The following is a 25,448-nucleotide window of genomic DNA, read 5'->3' as shown; positions in this document are numbered from 1 at the left end:
CGCGCCCCTCGTACCAACTCGTCTCCTTCCACGCCCCCTTGGCTGGAAACCTGGGACCCCTTGGGTCCACTTTCGGGCGCTCCGCACACCCGCCAAGCCACCCCGCGCTTTTCAGCACCCAGTGGGAGAGCAGAGTTCCGGACATCATCCGGAAAGCCCCTGAGAGTCCCAGGCTAGCCCAAGAAGTAATGGGACTGTGCCCAGAAAAGGGCGGCCAGCCAAGGAAGAAAGCTCGAGGGAGCCCCCGCCCCAACCTTCCGCCCACCCTCCCGGTTTCTCGCCGGGTCCCCATTGGCTGGTGCGCTCCGCGGCTAGGATGGCAGGGTTATAAAAACAGCGCCCTTGGCGGGGTCCCGTCCTCTGCCACTCTTGCTCCGGGTCCCCATGCTAGAGACGCAGCAGCGCTCCCACCGCCCACACCCACCGCGCTCTCGCTAACCTCTCCTCCCGGAGACAGTCCGCACCTCTGCAGCCGCCCAGATCACCGCTTCCCTCCTTGACCATGTCCTCCAGGACTGTGTCCTCATCCTCCTAAAGCAGGATTTTCGGCGGCCCAGGCACAGCGAGCCGGCCGAGCTCCAGTCAGAGCTACGTGACCACCTCCACCCGCACCTATAGCCTGGGTAGCGCGCTGCACCCCAGCACCAGCCGAAGCCTCTATGCCTCGTCCCCAGGCGGTGCCTATGTTTCGCGCTCCTTGGCCGTGCGCCTGTGGAGCAGCGTGCCTGCTGCAGGACTCGGTGGACTTCTCACTGGCCGATGCCATCAACACCAAGTTCAAGAATACCCGCACCAACGAGAAAGTAGAGCTGCAGGAGCTAAATGACCGCTTCGCCGACTATATAGACAAGGTGCGTTTCCTGGAGCAGCAGAACAAGATCCTGCTGGCCGAGCTCGAACAGCTCAAGGGCCAGGGCAAGTCGCGTCTCTGGGACCTCTATGAGGAGGAGATGCGGGAGCTGCGACGGCAAGTGGACCAACTCACCAATGACAAGGCCCGCATGGAAGTGGAGCGCGACAATCTGGCTGAGGACATCATGCGCCTCCGAGAGAAGTAAGACGGTGCTCACGGCGCCCCACTGGGGGCACGGAAATGGAGGGAGAGGGGAACAGCACCCCGGCGAGTGGCTGCCACGCCCTTGGGGAAGAGGCCGGGGCTGCGGCTCTCGGGAGAACGTGGGGGAGTGAGGCTGTGGTTGCAGTGGCGCAGCCCCGCCCTGAACCTAGACCTCGCAGTTAGCATTTCCCTTCTCCCCCTACTTATTGCCCAAGAACGCTCCGGTTCTTGTTACAGATTTCTTCAAACTACCATGTTATCTGTTGTTGAAGGCCATCGGACAGATGAGAGAGATTTCCCCAAACTTTCAGAAAGTTTCCTGGTTCTCCTGGGGGGTTGCCAGTTGCCAGAAGGAAGGAGGGGGGAGAGGATAGTTCTGAAGGAAGCAAGACAAAGGGATGGAAGAAGCTTTTCAGGGCTAGTGGGAGAGGGGTTTGTCTTGCAAGTTGTTGCATCGAGCGTTTTGTCTCAGCGCAGTACCCCCAGGTCCGGCTAAAACTGCAGAAGGTGGGAGTTCTAAAAGCTTTAGTCTCTGGTGAGGGTGGAGATGGCGCAGCAGCTCTTGTCTCATTTTTGTAACACATTGGCATTCTGGTTTCAAACACATACAGTTTGATTTAGTTTGTCGTTTACTTAAGCTAAGTTGGCTCACTTTTACAATATCACGACACACACACATAGTTTAAAGCCCTATAGTTTAAAATGTAAAAAGTATTGGAGGATAAGAAATTTAGTTTAACTGGAATTAAGCCAATAAGTTTCTTTTCTTCTTTCCAAGTCCTATTGTGGCATTAAAGTTAGATGGAGGTATCACTATGCACAACTATTTTGCGATATAATAAGGGTGAAAAGAAGCCATCTATCTCTGTGGCTGAAGGGTATTAATGGTTTCTATGGGCTTCACTATGGAATGTAGATACACACATTCTAGCAAATGTGATGGCTCTGGACAGAAATAATAGGAGTCTTTGTGTTCCCAGAGCAGCTATGCAACAGGCTACATTCTTATTGAATATGTAATGATGCAAGCATAGTTTTAATTGGGCACAAGTATTTGCTAACATCCGTTATCTAATATCTGCCCCAGACTGGTAAATTATGTGATGTGTAAAGTTCTTAAAGCTACAGTCACTTCTCACATTTTGAGAAGCCTTTCTTTATTGCGTCCTTATATTCTTTTTATTCTCTCCATTAACAAAAATAAACCCAAGGATGAATAATGGAATTATATGAAAAGCTTTTTATTTTTGCTCCAAAATTAGATGGAGTTAAAATTGGTATCCTAAACCAGGGAGATTCCCAGCATAGTTTTGCTCTTGGGAACACTTAATGGGATTTGCTGCAAAACTCTTTCAGATAAATAGTCTAGGATAAAATTTTTAATCTGAAACACATTTGCCAAACCAATTGAAACACAGCTATATGTGCCTTATTTTAGTCCTTGAGCATTTATGACCATTGTTCCTATAATATTTTCTGCAGAGTTATGAGTTAATATAAAACAATACAATATGAAAGATTCCCTGTTTTGGGATTTAATAAATGCTTCATTCGCTTCCATGAAATAGAATGTCACTTTGAAGATCTAAAAAGAGGTTAATAAAGTATCTTTTATATCTCTTTTAGGGCTTAACAGGAAGCCCAAATGAATTTTTTCTATTCCATTTTTAAACATTTTTCCATGAAGATGATAAGTGTCTCAACGTTTTAATACTATAAGGCTATAAACTATAATGCAAATTATTAATAAACTGTAATCCAAGTTATTACAAGATAAGGGATATTAAACATTCCCTGGAGGGGAAATAAAATCTTATTTGCAAGATCACACATTCTGGTTTGGAATGTAGACTTCATAAATAGTGAAAACAAAGAAGAACAAGATCAGCAAGAAGTCTCTCTGTAGTTTTGTTCTGTGCAAACATTTTGGCCAGTCATTGTGAAACTGGTTAAGTAACTGAATTGACACAGTAACAAGTGAAGAAGATAGACACACCCATATAGGATGAGTCAGGGAAGTTTCAGGAGAAGAATTCACTAGAAAAGACAAAACAAATATAGTTCTTTTTCTTATTTGCCTGGCTGCACCTTTGCCTGTGCATATCCTGAATTGGAGGATTGAATAGCTACTTGATATAAATCTAGTCTTGTAACCTGGATGCCAGAAAATGAAATAGTTGCTCTGGATCCCAAGGATAAATATCAGAACATTTTCACAGAGAGAAAGGGAGAGAGAGAGAAAAAATGAACTTAGATATATGCTTAAACTTTTGAAGCACAAATTTCTGTTTTACATGTACTCATGTTACATGAAATTGTGAAATGAAGTTTGCTCACCCTGATCATCATGTTATTCCATGGAATTAAATCGTAAAAACTCTGCAGCATTGATTTTCTAGATTTAAAAAATAATAAAACACTACTGATAAAAATGTAGATTCAAGAATAATTGAGCACTCATTACCATGTTAGTATACATTTATTTATTTTTAGGCTGTCTGTTAGTTCCTTTGAGTACAAACAATTGAGTCCCAGTTCAAATTTATAAATAGGAAAAGAGAACATAGCATAGTGTAGCACAAAGTGATTTATAAACTTATTCAAGGGTCATAAAATTTGTCAATGTCTTTTCTATAGTAAAGAGACTAGGTTCATGTGATTAACTTAAAATGAATAAATGAGATAAACCGTAGACATTTGCACCCTCTATATCTTGTCTTTTCTCTCTTCAAAATAGGATGTGGACAATGCATCTCTGGCACGTCTTGACTTTGAACGTAAAGTGGAATCCTTGCAAGAAGAGATCGCGTTTTTGAAGAAACTACATGATGAGGTCAGTGGCATAGCTGTCAGTGAATGAATGAGGGGAAAGCTGCTCCCTGTCCACCTGACTGACCTTCTGTCTGTCCTTTCCCTCATGAAATCCAGGAGCTGCAGGCTCAGATTCAGGAACAGCATGTCCAGATTGATGTGGATGTCTCCAAGCCTGACCTCACGGCTGCCCTGCGTGATGTAGGTCAGCAGTATGAGAGTGTGGCGGCCAAGAACCTTCAGGAGGCAGAAGAATGGTACAAGTCCAAGGTATGCAGTGAGTCTGTGTGGTAGAACAAAAGAAAAGCAATTCTGAAAACACTACACCTGTCTGTGATTTCTAACTATTTTTTAGCTTGGCTCAAAAGCTGGCTTTAACTTAAATCTTTTGCTACAGCCTCCCCACCATGCACTGTGCCTCTTTTAGAATAGTAGACCCTGTTTTCACTAATCTTTTACAGTACTTCAGAGAAATCCCCAACACCACTATATTTAAATGAGTTCAATAGAATGAATACTGTTTGAAAACTAAAGTCAGCATTCTAATGCTCTTTCTGTAACTTCAAAACATAAACTAGACATAGTTCAGAAAACACTGGGTCAGAATTATGATTTCTTTCCCTAAGAGTGAAAAGACTCGAATGTGGACAATATCCATTTCTGATTTCTTCCCAACAGTTTGCTGACCTCTCTGAGGCTGCTAACCGGAATAATGATGCTCTGCGCCAGGCAAAGCAGGAGTCAAATGAGTACCGGAGACAGGTGCAGTCTCTCACCTGCGAAGTGGATGCACCAGGAGTCAAATGAGTACCGGAGACAGGTGCAGTCTCTCACCTGCGAAGTGGATGCACTTAAAGGAACTGTGAGTACCACCCCATAGTAAAAGGAGGAAATTATGAGCTTGGATCCATTTTGTTGACCAAGCTAATAGTGACACCTGAACAAAATTTCAAGTGAAAAAAATTTATATATTTGTCCAAAGAAAATGAGTGCTCCAGATAGACGCACAAAGCACTAGATGGAATTCTTGGAGGTATTAGCTTAATCTGTGGTTGCTTGCAGTAAGAGGAACTTGCTGCTCACATTCTCCATCCAAAATTAGAGTGGGCACCCTTTTCCACTAATGGACCATTGTATACCATCTATAATTGGTTCTGGGAATAGCTAGGTGTTTCCAGGAAGTAACATCAGAAGCCCTTCTCACCTCCTGCAAAATGAGTCCCTGGAACGCCAGATTCGTGAAATGGAAGAGAACTTCGCCGTGGAAGCTGCTAACTACCAAGACACTATTGGCCACCTGCAGGATGAGATTCAGAACATGAAAGAAGAAATGGCTCATCACCTTTGTGAATACCAAGACCTGCTCAATGTTAAGATGGCTCTTGACATTGAGATTGCCACCTACAGGAAGATGCTGGAAGGCGAGGAGAGCAGGTAGAGAACACAGACTCTTATGTGCGAATTAGTAGCTAGAGTTCCAAGGCACTCTGCCCCTCTTTTTATCTTTTGAACATTTCTTCAAGGTAACTCCTTTCCACTCCTTATAGATGAGGAACTTCAGGTTCAGAGGAAGCAACCTGCCACAGACAGAGCTAATAATAGCAGAACTGGAATTAGAACCAATAGTTTGTCAAAATCCACACTATTTCCCCTCTGTAATGTCTCTAGTTTATGTCTCTGTGAGGAAATGCTTGAAATAAAATTTAAATGTACTAATGGGACCAACCACAGGTAAATAGTTATGAGACACATCTCTAATGTGAATTGCAAGAGTAATTTTTATTGGATGAAAATGAGGAGTATATAAATTTATTCCTTGCTATTAGAGGATAACAATTTTACTGTTTTTCCTTTGTCTTTTTTATAGGATTTCTCTGCCTCTTCCCAACTTTTTCTCCCTGAACCTGAGGGGTAAGCATTTTATTTCCTTTTTTGAAAACTTTCAACAGGTTATGACCTTGAATAAAAGCTGTACATACTCAGTGCAGCAGTATATTCCCAGCAAGAATAAAAGAAGAAATCCATATCTTATCTGTTTATGGTAAAGCCCTCATTTTTTCTGATACCTGAAAAATGCCAAAATGTCAGAAAACATGCATAATTTTCAAATCCAAGTACTCTCTTGAATGTTACACTTCAAGTTAAATGTAAACTTAATTTTGCTCCTTCCTAATGGAGTACACTGTAACGTTTCATTCATGAGGGCAAGGAGGTATTAGATAACTTGTTTTTCAAACAGACAATATATCGTAGAATTATTTGGGAATAGCACTTTTTTTTCAAACAATTGCAAAATAATCAATTCTTTGAGTAAAATGGGTTACATTTTTTAAAAGTTTTATTTTTTGTATTATTTATTTAGAAACTAATCTGGATTCACTCCCTCTGGTTGACACCCACTCAAAAAGGACACTTCTGATTAAGTCGGTTGAAACTAGAGATGGACAGGTTGGTATCTTTAAAATTGAAAAATGGAAAAAAATAATTAAAACAAACAATAACAAATTAAAAGAAAATAAATAAAATGGAGTAATTTCAGAAGGGTATCAATCCCCTTTCAAGTCAATAAACCTATATATCAGAAATAGCTAGCTAATTTGAGAAGTTGCCTTTTCTTCCTTTCATGCCTGCTACAAGAATAAACTGCTTGTTCCAGCAATACACATGGCCTAGTAATTATTTGGCTCCAGGATGAGATTGTATAGTAATTCTCTTCCTTCATTCCAGAATTAGCAAACTGTTGTGGTACTTAATTTGAAATGGAAGTAAGACTTCCTTAAGTTACTTCCTATACTACTTCACCACATTACCTCAATATCAGGATTGTTTTTATCTTGGACATATGGCCCTGTCTTAATGACTGTTGCCTAAATACTTCTAAACCTCTTCATTTATTATAAGAATGTGCCTACAGATGAATTGGTTTCTTGTTACCGCTCTGTACTAGGAAATACATGGTTGCACTTTAGTGTAATCATGAAATCTTCCCTTACACATAAATTTAAAATGTACTTGCTATTCATTTTAATATGCCTTTATTGCTTTTAAGTTTTACTGCATAGAGTTTTTATGGCATCCTTCAAAAACAAAGGTTTTTGAAAAGTTTTCTTTTGGTATGCCATAAATTCCATGGATAGTTACTTTGCCTATAGATGACAGGCATTTTGTACATGTATCAGTCCCTCTATGCTGCAATTCTTACCATGTAGAATCAGTGCGACCTTCCAAATGGCACAATAAATTATATATGTTTAATAAGATTTTTCTTTGCTGTGATTTATGGAATAATTTAAACTTTTGCATGTAGTATTATATTTGATTTGAGTTTTATTTATATTTAACAGGTTATCAACGAAACTTCTCAGCATCATGATGACCTTGAATAAAAGCTGTACATACTCAGTGCAGCAGTATATTACCAGCAAGAATAAAAAAAATGCATATCTTAAAGAAACAGCTTTCAAGTGGCTTTCTGCAGTTTTTTAGGAGTGCAAGATAGATTTGGAATAGGAACGAGCTTTAGATCTTAACAACCGACACTCCTAAAAGATTTAGAAAAAAAGTTTACAACATAATCTAGTTTACAAAGAAGTCTTGTGCTAGAATAATTTTTAAAAAGTATTTTTGAATACCATTAAAACTTCTTTTTTTCCAGCAAGTATCTGAGCAACTTGTTTCTGCTTCAATAAATCTTTAGAAAAACTTTTCTACGGTGTTATTTACTGTATAACATTAGAACAATTATCTCTTTGATCCTATTTGTTAATTTGCCACTAAAATAATATTTAGGTATTAAGTTAGTAAATTCTATTTCTTTATGCTCACTTCTTTTCAGTTGTTACTATTATCTTTTAAATTTAGGCTGGCAGTGTTCAGTGGTAAGATACAGGTTCAATCCTGTACACCAAAGAAAAAATTTACAATTAGATACAATATAGATGGCCCGCCACTCAGGATGGTTCAATGAAGAATTTTTTTACTTCCTAATGAACAAAAATCCCTGTGCATTCAGTAGAAATTGTACTTCTGGTCTTTTTCTAGGCTAGTGATATATGGTATAGTACTCTTATATGCAGTGAGCCACAGCTCCCAGTCTACCACACAAAACAAGAGACACTGCACTATACTGTGTTGCTGAGCTTGTTTGTAGGTTAAGTTTATTAAATGCATTTTCAACTTACAATGTTTTCAATTTCTGATGAGATTATTAGAATAATACCCAGATGTAAGTAGTTGGGAACCTGTGTAATAAAATGACGTGTGCAAAATTGATAGACCTCTTTATAACATGAGTTCAGCTGGATCCATGTTCACGTGTAATTTCAAGTCCAGAGACTTCATAAAGTTAAAAAATGCAAACTTCTTTTTCTGTATGTGCAGCACAAGATTAGTACAAATTCCACTATGGGATTTGAATCATTAAGCAATGACCAAAGTTGCAGGAAATGCAACTTCCACTTGCAGGATGTAGAGAAATGGGGCAAGTTCACCAAGTTTCAAGTTATGAAAAGTGGTGTGCTTTGGTGTATGCGGTTGTATGAGCATAAATAACATGTAAACTTGTATTTACATCTATAGATTTAAACTTTTAAAATAGAATTCTTCCCTCAGGCCTGCCCTTTCAACCAGCTGATCTGTCATTAAAGTTGGCACCTGCAGAGTTAATAGAATAGATATTTTAATGACCTTTGTGTTTGGAAAATGGTATCAGACACAAAATAAAAATCCCTGCCTTTTCAACTGGGGAGATGAGATTATTACATGTACATCACATGGCCAGACAGTGCTAACTGTAAGTGTAATGAGGTTTTAAAACCTGGAGCAGTAAGAATAAGTAGTGTAGTCATAAAAAGCTTCCTATAGACCTGCCATGGGGCAGACCTTAGGAAAGTTCATAAAATTTAGAGAAATAGAAGAAGGAAGGTATTGCCCAGAGGCAAGAGAGTTGTTATAATGGTTGACAGTGTGTATTTTGGAGTGAAACTCCTTTGGGTACATTCCTGGACTTCTCTAAACCACCATTTCCTGTATCTTTATTATTATTATCCCATATCCTTCAGAAATAATACAGTAGACATATGTTGTAATTTTTTTCTGTGCTTTCTGTATCCCTCTCTGAAGTTGCTGAGGGGAATAGTAATAGTTCACGGGAAGTCTTGCTTATAGGCAGCTATGTTAGCTGTGATTTTTATCATTTTGTGACAACAGGCACAGCAGAAGTAAAGAAATGATTGGCCACTGAAGTGACTCCTAGCTAGGGTGACTTTGAACCCTGACTTGCCTGGAGTAGTCATAGTTCACACCTGTGTGTCAGCACAATTATTAGAACTGCCCCTTTCAGACTCACAAATGTACCATTTCAGACAATAGGTTACCCCTGTCATCCTATCCTTAGAATAATCTAGTAAGAAGGCTATTCTGTTCATATTGGGATTTCTTGAGTGTGGTTGACTGACCCCTATTCCAACAACTGCCATGGTATGATCTGCTTCACCAGTGTAAACTAGCAGATATCTAAGCCCTTAACCCATTAAGTCCCAAGTTCTGAATTCTGCAAATATTTTAATGCAGTTGACACAGGTGCATTAAAATAAGTTGGAAGTCATAACCAAGAGCCTATATATATGATTAATTATATAATTAATATAATTATTATATTAATATCAGATTTAATAATTAAATTCTCATTTTATATTATATAATTATATATCAGATACTATATGTGAATTTTTATAAGTGTTCTACATCTAAGATAATGGGACAAAATGGATCAAGAAACCTTTTCTATTTGATTTTTGGTTTTGTTCTCAGTCTTTTAGCCATGCTCACCATGTTCCCCCCTCAGCATCCTGACCCTATTTCCTTTCTCACTTTGTTCGGTTTATATGAATGTCATCCCAGGAAGCCTCAGATTCATGTTGGTTTTCTTCACACAAATGACCCTTTAGTATTTAAAAGGAATTAAGAAGTCAGTCACAATTTGTTTTGTTTTGTTTTAAGGGAAGAGAGAATTCATGACAAGGAGTTTGGCCCATACCCTTCAAGACTACTGGGGTCCCATCCTTCAAAATCCCTTATAGCTCTTTCAAAAATCACATCCCAGAAGTGGAAAACATGAGCTGGCCTCTCTTATCTGTGACCGTCAGAAATTAGACCTTAATGAAAAGGCCTCACAGGAGCCCATGTCATAGGAATTAAAATCTCATTAAGTCTTCTTTTATTTTTGTCTTTAATTATGCTGTTAGCATTTTCCTTATCTTCCACTTTGAAAAACTCATAAAAGAAACCATGTTCTCACCACCTAGGGTGAAGCAGAGATTAGTGCTGGGTTCTTTTATATATAACATTATTCCAAGATTAAAGGAGATAACAGAAAAATGTAGAGGGTGGAGAGAAGGAAATTAAGACATAAAGGATACTTCTGTAGAAAGTTACCCAGGGTACTGTTAAATCCAACTCAGTTTTCTCACAACCATGACAAATGGAAGAGACTGCTGGTGTATGAAACAAATGTCTTATTTTACCCTGAAATATACAATAGTAATCTCCCTTTCCACAACCAGACTTTTAACAAAGCCACTCAGAAAACAAAATCTCTTTTCTAAGACTGTGAGATTAAGGGAGTAAAGAGGAGAGGAAGAAGGGGAGGGACACCATCTTCTATTACAGCTATGGTCTGAATGCTTGTGTTCTCCCAAAATGCATATGGTGGAACCAAAGTCCCAATGGATGGTATTCAGAGGTGGGGCCTTTGAGGTACGAGGTCAAGAGGGCAGAGCTCTCATCAGTGAAATTGGTGCCTTATCAAAGAGGCCTGGCAAAGCTTATCTGGTCCTTCCACTAGCAGGACACGGCATGAAAGCACCATGTATAGACTAGGACTCGGGCCCTCACTAGAGGTGGAATTTGTTGGTGGCATGGTCATAGACTTTGCAGCCTCCTGAATCATAAGAATTTAGGTTTCTGTTATTCCTAATACACCAAATATAGGCATTTTGTTACAGCAGCTCAGACAGACTAAGCCTTCATGGGCTTCTTAAAGTAAGCAAGAAAAGCAAACAGTATGTCCAAGAGAATGCTGTCTCTCCAACCTGCCCGACCTCGACTAAATGAAGGGTCTGAATTGTTCTGCTCATGCTTCCATAACAAAATAGAGCACATAGGGTGGTTTAAACAACAGTAGTTTAGTTTCTTATTGTTCTAGAGATCAGGAAGTCTGAGATCCAGGGGCTTGCAGAGAGATATAGGAAACCTGACAGTCTTTCTTGAAAAAATAAATAAACAAACAACAGATGGTATAACACTTGAATTCTGCCAAACATTTAATTTGCAAAATTCAAATCATAAACACTTTCAGATCATAAAAATGAGGGAACATCTTCTAATTCATTATATGAAGATAGTTGACTTAGTCATTGGTGATACTACAAGAAAATACCTGAGAATGGATAATTTACCAAGAACATACATTTATTTCTTACTGTTCTTGGAGACTGAGAGTCCAAGATCAAGGATGCAACAGGTTTGGTGTCTGGTGAGGGCCTGGTCTCTGCTTCCAAGGTGCTTCATTTTCATAGCATCCTCTGGAGGAGATGAATGCAGTGTCCTCAAATGATGGAAAGGATAGAAGGGGTGGAAAGGGATGAATTTCTGGCAAGCCCTTTCATAAGGGCATTTAATCTCTTTCATGAGAATAGAGCTCTCATGACTCAGTCACCTCCTAACTGTCACACCATCCCTCCCAATACTTCATATTTCATCGTGAACGTTGGAAGGGACACAATTACAAAACTAGACAAAGACACCAAAGCTGATAAACACGGGACGTCAACTTTATTCATGGAGACAGATACACATATCCTCAAGACATATCAGCCAACCAAATTGTGTTGACCCAGGTTCTTTGAAAAAACAAAAGTTGGGACCATATGCAGAAGTGATCTATTTAGAAGGATAAATTGGAAGGAACATCAGTAGATAGGCAAGCCTTCAGGCTGTGACGCAGGCCTGACACCAAGAAAGGATACAGGGAAAGAGGGAGCAACTGCAGTAGCCTCAGACTGCAGTGCAGAAAAGGTCTCAACCAAGTCAATGAGGAATCCTCAAGTCAGTCTCACATCAGGGGAATCTCAAGGCCCAGAAGGAATGGGTCACTACCATTTTCACCATGTACAGTCCAGAGGAAATGTATCTTGACCCAAATGTTGTAGCAAATCCAGAGAAGCAGCAGGGGGTGCTGTCAGTTAATTATGCCCCCTGAAGCACAGGATGTTACTGATGTATTTTCCTTGCCGCTACTCAAAGCTAGCAATATGTTTTTAAAATGTCTGTATGTATTATAAATACATCAAAATCATAGATAAATTTGGCATAGCTCAGAAATGCAACATTTTTAAATATTCAAAGCGATGAACAGAATTTAACATTTTAATAGATTGAAGAGAAGACCCTATGATCAACTTGATAGATACATTAAAAAATCTACAAAATTCAACATCTAGTTAAATATAAAAATGCAAAGACCTTTTTAAACTTGATGACAGGTAACTATAAGAAACCAAGTGTATACACAGAAACAACTGGAACAAAGAAACTTGCTATCCCCACTCCTACTAAATGTTATACTACAGGAAAAAGTAAAGAATTAAAAGACTAGAAAATAAAGAGGGGAGATTAACAGGCCATAAATTGTAAATGACAAGATTGATTATTTCGAAAACTCAAAACTATTTACAGACAAGTTATGTATGAAGAAAAAGCAAAGGGCCAAGAGAAGATGAGACACTCCTTGATAAGACAAGAAGTAGAACATCGAGGTAGGAAAATGTCCTGATACACAGTGGTATCTTGTAGCAAAATATAGTGATGTAGATTGATATAGAATAGACACAAAGAGAATTTAATGGAGTATGCCAAAATCAGCACATGCATGAAAATTTTATTTATGATAAGGATTGTTCTAATAAGTATTAATTGAAAAATAATTTTACTATGGGTTTTTAACAAGGAAATGGGATCATTATATACTAGTTTTATTCCACTGGCTTTCTGTACTATGGGCCCAATGTTCTCTTTCTGGCCACTTTCATCTTAAACTTGAAGCAAGTCCCTCCTTGGAGAAAAGAAATGATGACTAGGTAGTTTTAATGTCCCTTTCTCACTCTCTAAAGATTATTAAATACACAAATTTTGTATCTAATTGTTCACTATGAATATATATGAGTATATATATATATATATATATATATATATATATATATATATATAGTCTAAAGTTCATTTTAGGAAGCTAGCCTTATGTTTGACAATTTTTAAAGTCTTTCTTTTCCTGTTCATTGACTCTTTAACCTGTGCACAACACAATTCCAATTAAATACAGGTACTATAAGCTGCAGTTATGTCATGGAACACATGCAGGGTTGGGAGTATAGTCAGATAATTGAACATTCTCCCCACTACCTCCAAATAAATTCTCTCTCCCTCCGTGATTCATTGATCATAAGTTGGTTTACTATGAGAGAAAAGAAACGGATAGGTTGAAGCTTTCCCCATGTGGTAGATAGGATGAACTGCCTATGAAACAATACAATCTGCCCAAGGCAAATTTCATTTCAAAATGTTTCTCCCTGTGGGATCTGACAGAAGCAGGCAGTTTTTGTTCCAATTGCCAGGAGCATTAGCAAATCATTCTGCCTGTTGTGTGTTGTCACCTATCAAGCCTATGAGTTACTGTTTGAGTTTGGTTTTCTTTTTTCTTCTTCTTCAAACCGACAGAGCAAAGTGGAAGCAGAATATGTCATCCATGCAGTTCCAGTCTGTTCTATTCAAGAATTCGACATGCTCAGGCCTATGTTTGGCTTTCAGAACCACATGCCTCCTCCCCAGCCCTCTTTTTGTCCAATAGCCCAGTGCATTTATTTCTAGGTCTTTGACTAGCCAGACATTGTTGCTCTCAGCCCTGATATTTCTATGTAGTTTCTTTTGGGCAACTTCTCCTTTCATGCCAAGTTTATTCATGTATCCTATCACTGGGACATCTCCCCAACCATCTCCACCATCTTTTAAGATCATTTGTGAATGTGGCAGCAATGGTTGGCAGCAACCATTTCTAAATTTTCAACTTAGACCCACAAATTGAGCCAACCTACCTGTAAACCAAGCTCAAGTTATTTCTCTTTCAGTTGGTTGGCACCTCTGCCCAGATGACCACAGATGTGAACTGGGGAGGGAGACTTATGTGTGGAATATGTTGCTCCCATAGCCCAAAGGGATCTAGCCAGTGGTGTGCTGTTCTCTGAAGAAAAGAAATGCAGCTACATTATTCTTTTTCACTCTAGAGAGAATATTCAGGTATACCCCTGACTACTGAGTCTCTAATACTTTATTGAAGGGGCAGGTCCCTGACTCTTCCCAGGACCTTTATCTGACCCTCTGGAGCATGTTTGTTACCAGGGGACACTAAACTTTACTTCCCGGTCCTGCTCAATCAGCATAGTGGCATTGATTGGGTGGATCAATGGGATGCTCAGTGGGATGTCTAGATATCTTTGGATTACATCACAACTGACAATGGAGAGTGAAAAGAAGCTGAAGCAAAATTGTAAACTAATGTTTCGGTCTATTTTATGGGAATACAGATTGCTCTGAGACAAATAGAGTAAAATAAAAATACAAACAACATTTGCTAAATTAATGGAGCACATCCTTTACCTGAGGAATTTTTAGTCTGCTCTAACAACACTGCCATGTCCGGCACAGCAGCTGAAATTGGGGCTATTACTTGGCTGAATGTGCAGTAATCTCCATTCATGTTGCTGGATCTAGCCAGCTTCTGCAAGGCTCAGAGACTAATGGATTAAATAGATACGATAGAACCCCCCACCCCATCCCCACATTCTTTTGGGTTTTTTAATGATGGCGTTTATTTTTGCTATTTCCCTGGGATGTGATATTGTGATTTATTACCCTAGATGAAGGGTGAAGGGAGAAAGATTCATAGACTTCTGTTTGGTCTTTCCTACTATGGTAACTCTTACCTCATAGGCCAATGTCTGTCTCAATGTGGAGACACCTAAACTTTCAAGTATGTTGCTTCAACAATACACTCAGGGACTAGAAAAAGTACCAGTGGGCCCACTGTGAACTAGACATTTTCTAGACTGCTTCCTGACCCCTATAATCCTCCAATTTAACACAAGAGTTTGGTGCTCCTTTGGATCTCTGATACTATTGTCAGTTGTGACCATGTGTCTGAAAGTCCTCAAAAGGTCTAGGCATTCTCTCATTCCCCAGTGTGCAGTTACTCCAATAAATGGCTGCAGGACCCTGTCCCTTTGAAGGACTTGGGACATGTTACAGAAGTTACTATTGCAGCATTTGCAGGGTTCTTTCTCTTAAGCTACCCCATATCTCTTCAGTCAATGTGTCTAGATCTGAAAGTTGACTTAAGAAAACTAAGCAAGGGATCAAAACTTTTTTACTGGGTGACTGCCACCTGCCTCCGGCTCCTCCATTCTTTCTTTCCTCTGGTTGTTGAAGTTAAGAAGGCCCGTTGTTGATTAATTCTGTATTTTGCCCTGAAAGAAGCCAGGTTCTATGACTCATCTCCACAATGTCCTGAGAGTCAAGCCCCCTAGAAGGCCCTTTCATCCTTGCCAGTCTTTACCATCATGGTGGCTCCCTGGCATCTGATAGCTAAGGGATGCCACATGGCCTCATCTTCACACTTATAACCAAGCCCAGCTCTGTGTCTGCCTTGCCTACTGTCAGCCTTGGCCTATGGAACTCATCTTACCATCTGCTTTCTCTGACCACTCCTGGTCCCAACTGTGTCTGTTCAGATCTTCTAAGAAGTAGAAGCCAAGACAGCATTAGATGGTTAAGATGCTTATTAGATGCAATATTTAGGGCAGATAAAAGGGCCTAGGGTGGGGCCGGGGATGTGGCTCATGCGGTAGCGCATTCGCCTGGCATGCGTGTGGCCCGGGTTCGATCTCAGCACCACATACAAAGATGTTGTGTCCACCGAAAACTAAAAAATAAATATTAAAATTCTCTCTCTCTCTCAAAAAAAAAAAAAAATAAAAAAAAAACGGGCCTAGGGAAACTATAGCTAGGGAGAGCCTTTAGAACCCAGTGCAAGTTTGCCATCTGTGAAGGGTAGGGGGAAGAATGGATTAGAGGCTCTTCTTATAGTGGTTCTCTAAGAAAATCATTGACCAGAACAATGCAGTCGGGGAGGTGGTTTGAGCTAAAGTTGTTCATTAGAGGAATCGTTCCTGAGGCAAATGGACCCACCATGATCCATCACTGGTGCAAACAGCCCAGAGGTAACAGTGGTTCTGAGCAGATGCAGAGGGACATACTGAGGTGACAGTCAGTTGGCTGTGTTCTACAGTGCCCTCTCTAGAAAGAACATCCACAGTTACCTGCTTGTCACTAGAAACAATGGTTCTTATTAAAGAAGAATATTTACTTAAATGAAGCATGATCTGTTAATATTCCTCCAATCTGCCATTGAGGGGAAAAATACGACGTTGTTAGATAGGACATTGTTCCTTTTTCATCCTCTCATTTTTCAGACTGTGCTTTGGCTCTGTCTGCATTTCAGAACAGAAATCCTATATATCCATTCATCTTCTCAGGGCCTTCTCTAATTATCAAAGGCCTCCTCGCTAAAGCTCTGAAATTATCATTTTCTTTTAATGTCACTTCCTCAAAGTAACTTCCCTTGATCTTTTTCATTTTTTCCCCGTTCATCTACCTTATTTTTCTCCTAAACACTTTTTTTCCCTCCAACACATGCATTACTCTCCATCATTATATACTTACTTGTTTGCTTAATTGATGACTTTCTGGGACCCCTTTTAGAATGGAAGTCACATGAGCTCAGGAGCCTTCTTGGTCTGTTCATTGATGTATCTTCACATTCATCAAATACTGCCTGGTATACAGTATGTACATTATAGATGATGGCTGAATAAATAAATCAAATCTAGGAAGGCCAACTTCTCTCTACAGGTCTAAAACCAGCCCTTGGGTGGGAAATGTGGAGAGAGAGAAAAGATGTTTTCCCAGTTATACGATGGATACCTCACAGTCATCCTATAAACCAAGCATTAAAATCCCCATTTTACCACCACTACCACCAAAACAAAACAAAACAAAACAAAAAAACCAAAACCCTATTTTACAACTGAGAAAGCTGAGATTGATAGAAGTTAAGGAATATTGAAAAGGTGGCCCAGCTAGTAAATTGTAAAGCTGTAAATCCAGTTCCAAAATATGTGCTCTCAACCAATATAAAATACTAAACTAAACTAAAAAAAAATCTAGCTTAAAAATACATTAGGTTCTCAGAAACACTAAAACTACTAAATTTTCAAACTTCTTGAACATAATGACTCTTAGCATCAATCTACAAAATTACCAAATTATAAAACAGGCATTGTGAATAATCCTAAAGCACTTCTGAATTTTCCAACCCAAAACCGATTGCATCCTCTTTTTGCAAAGTGAAGTAAAACTGTTTGCTAATCAAGCCTCCACAGGTTTTAAATGTTCCACATAGAATATTAGAAATCGAGAGAACCATTAAGTCATTACCTAGTGCCAAATTGAGTGCTACAGTGTACTTTTCTGGTATTTTAACCTGTCTAGCATCTAATGATTCAGAAAGTGTTTCTTTTATTTAATCCCTCTCAGAATTTTTATCCCTCACTAGAAGCTACTAATAACCTCCCTTGTCAGGAAAGCAAGTTTCTTCAGATACCTGTAAGTAAGTCTCTTAAAATACCTGTCAAATGATTTCATGTGATTAATCTAAAGCAAAGTTTCTTTTTTCTTTTTTTTTTTTTCAAGGAGCAGAATCATTCTATTGTGATGAAGATGGATAGGAAAAAAACTGCAACTGCTGTGGTGTCCAAAGAAACACCGCCATCTACTGGTGGGTCTAGAAGTCACAGGGCTTTTCCAAAGGCCATATTTAGCTTCAGGGAATTGGAAGGATTAAAACCCAATGGATATTCATCAGTGTTCCTAAAAACCTAATCTAAGTAAAATAATAATAATAATTGTGATTAGTACACAATAATATTATTATTAATAATCATGATATTATTAATATACTTTATTATATTAATATAATATGGTTGATATAATAAGTTGATATTATACTATTAATGATTATATATTATTAATAATAATCACAATTATAATTATTTATATAACATTTAAGACTATCTACTGACTTCTGCATTATTTATTACAGTCCTTTAATTCACTAGGTAGATGGAAGATTTTTGATTAAATCCTGTACCTGAAATGTATAGTCAGAGAAGTTCAGTCCAGGAAAGAGTGAAATGAGCAAAATTCTGTTGTTTCTATGACCTCAGAACACACTGGCTTAGTCAGATTTTTGCCGCTGTGACCAAAAGACCTGAAAAGAATAATTTTAGAGGAGGGTAAGTTTATTTGGGGCCCACGGTTTTAGAGGTCTCAGGCCACAGGTGGCCAACTCCATTGCTCTGAATCCAAGGTAAGGCAAAACATCATGGTTGGAAGGTGTGGCAGAAGAAAGCACCTGACAACATGGCACCAGGAAGCAGAGAGAGACTTCTTTCACCAAGGACAAATATGTACTCGACAGGCACATCCCAAATAACCCACCTACTTCAGTCTTACCCTACATGCCCTAGTTACCCCCCAATTAATCCGTACCAGAGGATTAATGCACTGATTAGGTTAAATCTCTCATAACCCAATAATTTCACCTCTAAACCTTCTTATATTGTCTCATGCCCGAGTTTTGGGGGACACCTCATATCTAAACCATAACACATACTTTGTCAAAAACAATTCTTCAAAAATCAGTAATAACATTGGGAAATTATACAGCTTTGTCAGAAGATGAACCTGTGTCCAAATTCAGGAACCTCCATTTATTGGCTTTGTCATTACAACACTACTTAATCTCTCTGAGGCTCAGTCCTCTCAACTGAAAAAGAGGATTAAAGATAGTTATCCTGACCGACTCTAGCAATAAGAAGACACAATTAACATGAAATGCTTGTTCACACTGAATACTCACTAATGGGGTTATTACGTTTAATGAGTAGAAATATTCTGGGACCATTTGCTTCTTGCCGACCCAACTGGGATTTGGAGAGTGCTTGTTCAACTTCAATTTGCACTCGAATCATCAGGTAATCTCGTTACAGTTACCTTCCCTCACCCTTTCCTCCCCTCTCCCTGATCTCCTCCTGTTTCCTCAATAGTGTACCTGTTACATCTTTTTTTTTTCTTTCCTAGATTCCACATATGAGGAAAAACATATGATTCTTACCTTTTTGAGTTTGGCTTATTTTGTTTAATCTGATCTCCAGTGAGGGATTTTTTTTTTTAATGAGGTTAAATGAAAAAGCAGGTGGGAAGTAGGTTTCCTACTTGATATGTCTTTTGTGTCTTGGGATATCTGAAGGTAACTAACTTAGGAATCTAACAACAACAACAACAAAAAAAAACTATTAGAAATTGGAAGACAATAAATATATAAAAAGATGGATATAGCAAATTAAATGAAAAAAAAGAGAGAGAATACACTTGTTAAGGCTCTCATAAGAAGCAACATAATATTCTGAAAATAAACAGAATTTAGTCAATTTGATTATTTTAGTACTGGTCTTAGCTTTATCTTATACTACAAAATAGCTTCAACTTTAAAATATTTAGCAAATTCTCTTTGGTAATTATTATTTGTTGTGGTTGTTAAAATCATAACAATGAAAGTCAATCACTTAACCTTCTTGAGTATATGGAGCCTTAAAATGCTTATTAACTAAATTATTTTGGGAATTTGATGGTGTCGATTTCTTCCTTTTTTTTTTAGCAGTTAGGACAATTGAAAATAAGCACCTAACTAGATCTTTGCCTTTACTTTTCTTTCAGTTGCTTTCAGTGGCCATATGCAACCTACCACAAAACTTTTTATGTTTATCCAGTGATTTTATTTACATCATACTTTATAATTTGTGCTCACAAATACTCTAATATTACACAATTATAGCTATTGTTTTTGACATATTTCTAGGTCTTCATATTCCACATACAGCTTAATATTTTTTATGACTAGTTAGGTAGCATTAATTAGTCAATTTATATCAGGTATTTGAAATTGTTTCAATTTTTAAAAAGTGTCATAATTTTTTATCTCCAAATATTTAAGATTATACAAGTATAAGTTATGAAAATAGTAAAATTGTATCTCTAAATCACTCTAAACACATATATTCTTTCAAATATTAAACTGTCTAATAATTTTTCCTTATTAACTTAAATTTATATTTATTTAAACAAAATTAGAATTTTCACAAATGCAAGAATACTTAAAAAGTTTAACCATATAAAACAATTGAAGTTGTCTGTGAATTGAAATAAACTAAGTTCTCTTCCTAACAACAGGAGCCAGGATAACATATCAAAAACAATTCTGTAAATGCAGCATGAAAAAAAAGATACATGTTCACTTTTTCTACCAGGATCCAGGAAAAATATTTATAGCAATCCAATTAAATAGCATAAAAATAATGTATTTCTCAATCATCATCATTATTATTATCATTACTTTGGACATTAGTATTATTACTATTAACATAATCATTTGTTTTTCAGTCATTCTTTGTGTTTGTCATGAGTTAGTTTAGTTGTTATCTTCCTTTGCCAATATTCTGGCAAAACAAGTATTACATGTCCCCTATCAAGATGGAAGATGGTAACCCAGCATGGTGGTGCACACCTATAATCCAGAGGCTCTGGAGGCTGAGGAAAGAGGATTGCAAGTTCAAAGCCAGCCTCTGCAAAAGCAAGGCACTTAGCAACTCAGTGAGACCCTTTCTCTAAATAAAAATACAAAATAGGGCTGGGATGTGGCTCAGTAGTTGAGTGTCCCTGAGTTCAATCCCCAGTAATCCCCACAAAATGTAAGTTAGTACTGATTTATGGCCAAACTAGAAGTACAGTTGACAGTTTTGTGAAAATTGAGAAATTTTAGAAGAATATACTTTTAAAAAGCATGATATAAAACTCTTTTATAAAGAAACTAATCACTCTCTGATATAAATGTGTATCTTTATGGAAAATGCTCTTAATATTCATTAATGCATCATTAGATCAGAATATACATATTACATGTCTATATTATTTCTAGATTGATAATATCTCAAGAAAAATACAATTGAACATGTGATTTTATATTAAAAACATATAATTATAACATAAAATTTAGCTTCAGAATAAATATACCAATGAACATTGCTGTTCTAACTAAATTGAACCATGACAATAGAAAAGTGAACAAGTAGACTCTCAATCTCTATGAACTTCACACAAATTAGGAGCCCCTGTTAAAGGAGAAACTTATTGTACCTATTATTTAATGTGCAGTTTGCAGAATCTAGAGTGGAATAACATACTCTACACTTCGATTCAAATTACTTTGGCCAGTGACATTCTCAAAGGGGATCACAATAACTGAATGATAATAACAACAATAATTTCCTGGGTATACTGCTACAAGGGCTTTTCCTGTCTCCAGCTAATAAATCTTCCAAATGCACAAGAAAGAGGTTGGGAAGGGATGAACATTTGTTAATGGTGAGGAAAAGAAAATGCTATTTTAATCAATGGGATATGGTGGAACACTTTGCTCCAAAAACAGTACAAAGGGAGCCTGAGTAGCAATGTTCAAACTAACATCATAGAAGAGGTGCTTTTATTATTTAATAAATATCCACATTTTGAGATGAACGGCTTGTGGGTATAGTACATTGAGAAAAAGTGCCATGATTATGGAAAAGTCATTTGGCTAAAAGCTAAGTGATTACTGATTAATGAACTAAATTAAATAAGCTTAAAACATTAATTAAAGGTAAATGTTTAATGGTTTTAAAGATTAAGCAAATGAGTACTATATGCTAATGCAAAGGTAAACAAAAGCAAAATAATTCTACTTAGATGTGACTATAAAATATTAATAGAAGGCATACAAATTAGGTCATAGAAATGTTATAATGTTTTAATGGCAACATCAATATCTTAAGAACCACATACTAATAAAAGAAAAATCTGGAATTGAGACATGCTTTATGTTTAAACAAAAATATGCTTTACTTCCCAAATATATACATATATTCAAGGAAAAGACTTAGATCTGTATATATATGTGTGTATGTATGTATATCTGTATATATATGTGTGTGTATGTATATTTGGCATATATTTTACTTGAATTGTTGGAAAAATAAATAAATGCATTGTTCAAAAATAATTTTTGAGAAATTATACAGTTTTATTTGCAATTTATTTGCAATAAAAAATAAATTAGCAAATTACCATATAATTTTGAGTTTGTTTGTTTTGTTGTTGTTGTTGTTGCTATTATTTTTTGCTGTAACACATTCTGAAAATAAAATATCTAAATTAAATCTTACACTGGCTATAATCTGGGATAACCTGGGTTAAAAAGTTAAATTTTCTTAAATCTTACAACTAAATAATCTCAGAAGGATGCTCAAAATATTCATATACAGATCATAAAATGAATCTTAGAAAACTCATATTCCCCTGGAAAAGAGTTATCAAGTTCTAAGGTAATTCATCTTTTTATTTACTTATATATCAGAAAAAAAAATCCAACATTTTTTAAAAAGTCAAACTATACCCCCCCCCCGCAAAAAAAAAAAAAAAACTATACCAGGTGTTTTTTTTTTCTTTAATCCCACAAATCACAAACAAAACAATGACAATGTTCAAAGTGTAAACTTCCCATATAATTTGGAATCAGGGTCTGTCTGAAATAAATAAAAAAAATCTATGGCCAAAGTTATCAAAAATGTATGTGTTATCTTCTTTCTATGATGTCCTGGCATGAATTTATGTTTACTTAAACATAATGAATGTAGTTCCTTGAATGAAATTTAGAGTTTTGGCAATTGAATCTAATATTTTTAGATAAAGTTTTAAAGAACTGTATGCTAATAAAATCAATTCCAACAAAAATTTTAGCTAGGAGAACTGTGAGTTAGTGTTTTCATTAATGATTTAGAAAATTACAAAGCTGCTGCTTCACTAATGGAGCAGAGCTCTCAATTTGGCTCAACTAAGCAACCACTGACAAATGCCTGGGAGGCCTCTCTGGTACTTGATCTTGCAGGATCAGCAGGAATAGTTACAAGGACAGTGTTGTTTTTTTTACAAAATGTAAATTGCTGATAATTTGGACTTTTAAGTTAAAGTACTCAGACATTTATTAGATAACGATACACAAATATGTCGTGACAAACGAACTTACATGATCCTTCTCCTGCACATCTCTTGATCTTTATATCTAACTCCATTATGACATTACCCTTAAACTTAATTGGTATATTTTTTCTTCTGTTAGACTTAGTTGCTTAAGGGCAAGGACAAACATTTGTGACTATAGTGTCTAAGTGGATCAGAGTTTCTGCAGTCAGACAATCTTAACGTACATCCTGTCTCCACACTTATTATGTATCTTTTGGACAATTTTTTGGCCTCTAATGCCTTGGTTTCTTAATATATAAAATGAATGGGGATAGTCATAATATTAACCCTATAGTGCTGCAAAAGGATTAAGTCCTAGGACACGTACAGAACTGAGAATAGTGCTTGATATATGGTAAGTGCTTAAGAACTATTAGCTATAATCATCTTTCCAGATCTAGTATAAACATTTTGTAATGTCTACTGCCTAGTTAATAGATAAATGCATTTAATTATATCAATAATTCTGAGTTCTTTAACATAGTCAACAAATTGATAAATGACTAGTCTTAAAAATTAGTATGTGCTTTTGCCATGACATGAAATTGAAAGTTTGATTATAATATAATCATTATTTTGCCTTGAAGAAAAATTGTTGTCAGTTAAACAATGGTATAAATTATAATATCAAGTTAAAGAGTTAATTCAAAGATGCAACATTTTATTTGCTATTATAAATGAAAAATCATTACCAATTAAACTGTAATAATATTTTCTGTTACTTAGAATTTTTATTTTTTGTTTATTGAAATAATTTTCTTAAACTTATTTGTTCTTGGATTTTTATTGTACATCACAATATAAAGAGCAATGGACAAGTTCATGCAGTCCCAAGCAATGTAATTGCATCACAATTGCTGCCTGTCTAAGAGTGATTGAAAACATCATTTATTGGATGGTACATTTTGATTTTAGAGATGATAAAAAGCATATGTTAGAATTAATTATATCACATATATATTTCTATGTTACATATGATAGGGAGACCCTTAGAATATAAAGATCACTGATTCTCACACTTTCTCAGAAGTTGGGGTAGTCTGTGATGGGTGATGGTTTTAGCTTTGCTGAGATACATATTGCACATACTTTCTGTCATGTGCACAGGACATGGTTCTGCAGTCAGTGAATGAATGTGGTGGGTTAAGCACTCAATTCACATAGCTATGAGTGCACCCATGCAGAAACTCACACTTTCCTTGGCACTGTATTCCTAAATATAAGAACAGGCAAAGATTTCCTGTAGCCTTCTTCAATAACAAAAGTCTATTGTGGGGTACTCATACACAAACAAGCAAAACTACTCACCCGGTGAGGTAAGGAAGCAGGGCTGGGGTACGCGTAGAGGGCAGCTGGAGCAGCGACGGCGAAGGCGACTGTGGCAGCGGCAGCATAGTTCATGTGGCAAGGTAAGGAGGAAGGCTGAGGTCCGCGTGAGGGGCAGCCTGGGCAGCGGAGGCAGCCTGCTTGAAGCGGATTGGTAAGGTAGCAAGGCTGGGGTCCGCATGGAGGGCAGCCAGAGGCAGGGGGGCCCCGCGGCGCCAGGCGGCGGCAGTTTCGTTCCCGCCCTGAGGTAAGGGGCGGGGAGGAGCCTGGAGTCTGCTTGGTGGTCAGCCAGGACTGCGGCAGAAGAATCTTCCTTCCCACAGCGAGGTAAGTTCTCGGTCCTGGCGCCGGCCGCCTCGCTGTGGCGGCTGCTTCCTTCTTGCTACGAGGTAAGGAAGAGGGAGGGTTGGGTCGGCGTGGGGGCCAGCGTGGGGGTGGGGGTCAGCGTGGGGGTGGCAGCCAGGGGGGCGGGGGGCGACTTCAGCGGCCTCGCGTTCCTGCCGCCGCCGCCTCGGTCTCTGTCCTGCCGCCGCCTCGCTCTGGCGGCTGCTTCCTTCTTGCTGCGAGGTAAGGAAGAGGGAGGGTGGGGGTCTGCGTGGGGGTCAGCGTGGGGCTGGCAGCCAGGGGGGCGGGGGGCGACTTCAGCGGCCTCGCGTTCCTGCCGCCACCTCGTTCTCGTTCCTGCCACCGCCGCCTCGTTCTGGGTCCTGCCGCCGCCTCGCTGTGGCGGCTGCTTCCTTGCCGCGAGGTAAGGAAGAGGGAGGGTCGGGGTCGTCGTGGGGGTCAGCGTGGGGGTCGGCATGGGGGTCAGCGTGGGGGTGGCAGCCAGGGGGGCGGGGGGCGACTTCAGCTGCCTCGCGTTCCTGCCGCCACTGCCTCGCTGTGGCGGCTGCTTCCTTGCCGCGAGGTAAAG

General features: G+C 38.2%; 1 protein-coding gene and 1 pseudogene across 2 annotated transcripts; one reads left to right on the top strand and one right to left on the bottom strand.

Annotated features, from left to right (window-relative positions):
• The first annotated feature begins 280 nt into the window (after nt 1-280).
• LOC144374943 (vimentin-like) lies at nt 281-7,554 on the top strand (annotated as a pseudogene). The gene is made up of 9 exons (XR_013434172.1): nt 281-1,054; nt 1,504-1,564; nt 3,795-3,890; nt 3,986-4,138; nt 4,547-4,651; nt 5,037-5,302; nt 5,736-5,779; nt 6,231-6,316; nt 7,213-7,554. The product of XR_013434172.1 is annotated as a vimentin-like (transcript).
• On the bottom strand, nt 3,518-25,447 carry LOC120887270 (uncharacterized). The gene is made up of 6 exons (XM_078037675.1): nt 24,518-25,447; nt 18,186-18,305; nt 16,700-16,902; nt 14,017-14,162; nt 5,073-5,460; nt 3,518-4,151 (listed from the first exon to the last, which is right to left on the bottom strand). Exon 1 carries the CDS (start codon nt 25,335-25,337, stop codon nt 24,918-24,920), a length of 420 nt encoding a protein of 139 aa, XP_077893801.1. The 5' UTR covers nt 25,338-25,447; the 3' UTR covers nt 3,518-4,151; nt 5,073-5,460; nt 14,017-14,162; nt 16,700-16,902; nt 18,186-18,305; nt 24,518-24,917.
• Nucleotide 25,448: the final 1 nt, after the last annotated feature.

The sequence above is a fragment of the Ictidomys tridecemlineatus genome, unplaced genomic scaffold (assembly GCF_052094955.1).
Source record: "Ictidomys tridecemlineatus isolate mIctTri1 unplaced genomic scaffold, mIctTri1.hap1 Scaffold_97, whole genome shotgun sequence".
Classification (NCBI taxonomy): Eukaryota; Metazoa; Chordata; class Mammalia; order Rodentia; family Sciuridae; genus Ictidomys; species Ictidomys tridecemlineatus.
The sequence above is the reverse complement of the archived record's forward strand: the minus strand, read 5'-3'. Positions and strand labels throughout refer to the sequence as shown.